Below are 3,602 nucleotides of genomic sequence, written 5' to 3'. Positions count from 1 at the left end.
AGGAAATCTTGACAAAAAGTACATTTGTGTTTTAACTTATGTTTTTTGTACATGTATTTGTATTATCACCTGATTCAGTCATGAATGCAATTATAAGGTGCACAATTTTCTATGCTTTCAAACTATTTCTCTTTGAACTCATTGTGGTTTTCTTGCTACAACTGGAAACATCATGCGACATATACCATGTAAACTATTGGTGACATGTAGTAAATTGAACTCCCTAAGATTATCTAACCTCGGGTCAAATGTGGAAAATAATAAGACCGATATTTTAGAAGTATAAATGTTGAAAATATGTACATGATGGAGGGATCTGACACAGGATATGATCTAAAGTAACTAATGACAGACTCAACAAAGTTGACTGATTCTGTATGATATTTAATAAATAGAAATAACAAGTTGTGAGTTGTAGTACATATGTCAAAGTCAGGTTACATCATTTGACTCTTTAACTCAGTCAATTCTCCTAAGGATCCTAACTTTTTTATCACTTTTTCAAGTGTATATTTTATATATAAGATAAATTAAATGTTTTCAAGTTTGTGCCATAGCCATCACATATAAAACCTGAAGACTCATTCTGTTTCAAACAAATGCATCTAGGATTCGCCAGTCCTTCACTAAGTAGTACTTTACTATCCTTTCCATCTTTTGATATAACTATCATTCTATGAGAGAGATCATCTGCCACAATAATGTTACCATAAGTATCTGTACAAAGTCCCATTATTCCTGATAAATCCTGTGCATATTGCCAGATCTGTTTACCTGATCCCTCATAACAGTATACTGCTTTACCACCCCTATCACTATAGATTACTCTGTCATTACAGTAAACAAGGTAATCCAGGTCTATTTGACTCTCAACTTGTATTGACTTGAGTGTATTTCCTTCCAAGTCTATAATACGGATTTCCCCATCATTTAAACCTACAACCAGAGAATCAATTGATGATGATAATCCATAGCATTCTTTATCTAACTTGATAACTTTGGTTACTGTTTTATTTTCCATATTGAAGATCTTAATGGCTTTCTCCCGGGGATAAGATATGGCAATAGTGTCCTGATTGATCTGTGTAACACTTAAGACATCACCAGATATAGGTAACTTTTTCTGAAGCTTGCCATCAGTAGTAAGTAGGTTAACTCCTTCATACTTTTCCACTATTATCAGTCTTCCATCCATCAGACAAATCATGTCACTCAACAGACTCATGTTAATCTTTAACTGTGTCTCAATGTTCATGGTCATATTGTTTATGTTTGGTTGTTCTTGTAATTCTACTTGTGCTTCCCTACTCACACTTGTTTCTGTATTCAAATCCATATCTGTTTTCTCAACAGTTAATTCTCCTAAAGACCCTAACTTTTTTATTATCTTTTCTATTTCATTGTTTTGCTGCATTTTGATGTTAAATTCTTTTGCCCTGTCGTCATCTTCCAGATCATCTATGTATCGTTGACAATGATGTAATTTTTGTTCAATTTGATGAACACCTAGAAATGATTGGAGTTTTGAGGCATGTGGTATGACTGTATGTAGTTGGTCTAGCATTTTCTTTAAGTTTTTCTGATTTCCTTCAATTTCAGTGATTAAATCTGCTGCTTTCGATTTTTCCTGATTCAAGATGGTATCTGCTTCTTGGTATATCTTCTTCTCTAGGTTGGTTAAATGTTTATCTATTGCATTGCGTATTTTCACAATGAATTCTTTTATGCTTATATATTCTTCTTCTCTTTTAATGTTTTGTGATTTGCTGTATACAATTTTACCTAAGAGATGTAAGATGGATTTGATATCTTTCTCTACTGATTCTTTCTTTTTTTCAATCTTGGTTTTCTCCACAACGCTAGCTAAACTTTTTATTCCCATACACTTTGAATGACTATTTGAAATACATTCATCACAGCAAGGCATTAAATGACTGGGGCAGTACAAAATGAGTTGTTGACCATGTTTGTCACATTCTGTTTTAATAGCTCGGACGGATGGGTTATAGCTTTTAATATCAATGGTTTTATGGTCACTTGACAATCTCGATCTTTTGTGACGTCCAGAACATGTTGAACACAATCCTTCATCACAGTTGTAACACCAAATATCAGCTTCAGAGTTTACTTTTCCTTCTATACAAGGTCCACATGGAATAGGTTTACTGGATGCCATGACCTGAAAATTCCAAGAGAAAAATTATATTTGGCCTATATTTATGTTAAGAACAATGAAGAAAAAACAAATATATTGTACAACAAACTAAAACCACTGACTAACTACAGGCTCCTGACTTGGGACAGGGACGTGTTGAATTCTTCAGTGGTTGTCAGTTTGTTGCTGCTTATTGTATTTGATTATCATACATTCACCCTGTTGTATTGGTCACTAGCTGTGCTTCTTGTTTATTTCATACAACAAAACTAATTCGGATATTTAATTCTCAATTACACAAGCAAAAATGATGGATGATATTGTTGGTTATAAATTTGAACAATAAGATATATTTTTTTACAATGTATGCACATACATTACTCTGCAGTATATACCAAGTCATTAAATAAAATAACTAATATTTTAACCAAATACCTCTTGATGTTGGGATGACAAAAGTTTAGTTCTCTTCTACGGTTCTTTCAATGTCAACAAACCAGGAAGTAATTAGGACATGCCTATACCTGATTCAAATAATTAGTAAATATTTAAATGACAGAGAATATAGCTGACCCAAATAATAAAAGTTCAAAATAAATTTTTGTCATAATACCGTATAGCGGGTTATTTTCGCGGGTGTAAAATTTCGCGATTTTCATTAAATAAGGTATACGAAAAATTTTGGCGGTTATTATTTTGGCGGATTCAACATTTTTTTACATTACCTTTGCATGTACACTTTTAAATTGGCGGAATTTATTTTGGCGATTTTGTTCTATCCGCGAAAATAAGCGAAAATTTACACCCCGCGAAAATAACCCGCTATACGGTAGTATAAGTGGAATTTAAATTTTCTATAAGAGGAATAGGTATACTTGTTAATTGATAGAAAACATGAATATCTTATTGTTCAAATTTATAACCAACAATAGCATCCATCATTTTTGCTTATGTAATTGAGAATTAAATATCCGAATACAGAAACGTTCCAAGAAGAATATGGATGTATTTTATTTCTCATCTTATTTGTATGATAACAAAATTTTTGCTGTTGTATTTTAGTGTGACAAGGCTGTTATTTTATGCAATTACAATTGTTTGTTTTAGAATCAACCTGTTCATAAATATATCAATGAGCATCACAAGTTAAACAATAATACTGTTCATGTTTTCTATTGCATAACAAGATATCTTTGTCTCTCTTGTGAAGAAAGTCATCATATACATGTTTGAGACATAGGAATTACTATCTGAATTCTGGAGGCAGCAGAAGTTAAGGTATAAGGCTAAATATTTCAGAATGGACAAGATCTGGGTGCTTCATACTTTGTATGTCATTGTTACTTTTTTATTAGCTCATTTGGCCCGAAGGGCCCCTTGAGCTATTCTCATCACTTGGCGTCCGTCGTCCTTCCCTTCGTTGTCATTAACTTTTTATACAGTGTAC

The 3,602-nt window shown here is 32.5% G+C and overlaps 1 protein-coding gene across 1 annotated transcript; it reads right to left on the bottom strand.

The window, feature by feature from the left end:
- Positions 1-514: 514 nt before the first annotated feature.
- Positions 515-2,176, bottom strand: LOC134692477 (uncharacterized). The gene has a single exon (XM_063553295.1). It carries the CDS (start codon positions 2,174-2,176, stop codon positions 515-517), a length of 1,662 nt encoding a protein of 553 aa, XP_063409365.1.
- Positions 2,177-3,602: the final 1,426 nt, after the last annotated feature.

This window comes from Mytilus trossulus, chromosome 1, assembly GCF_036588685.1.
Source record: "Mytilus trossulus isolate FHL-02 chromosome 1, PNRI_Mtr1.1.1.hap1, whole genome shotgun sequence".
NCBI lineage: Eukaryota > Metazoa > Mollusca > Bivalvia > Mytilida > Mytilidae > Mytilus > Mytilus trossulus.
This window is presented reverse-complemented; position numbering and strand designations above follow the sequence as displayed.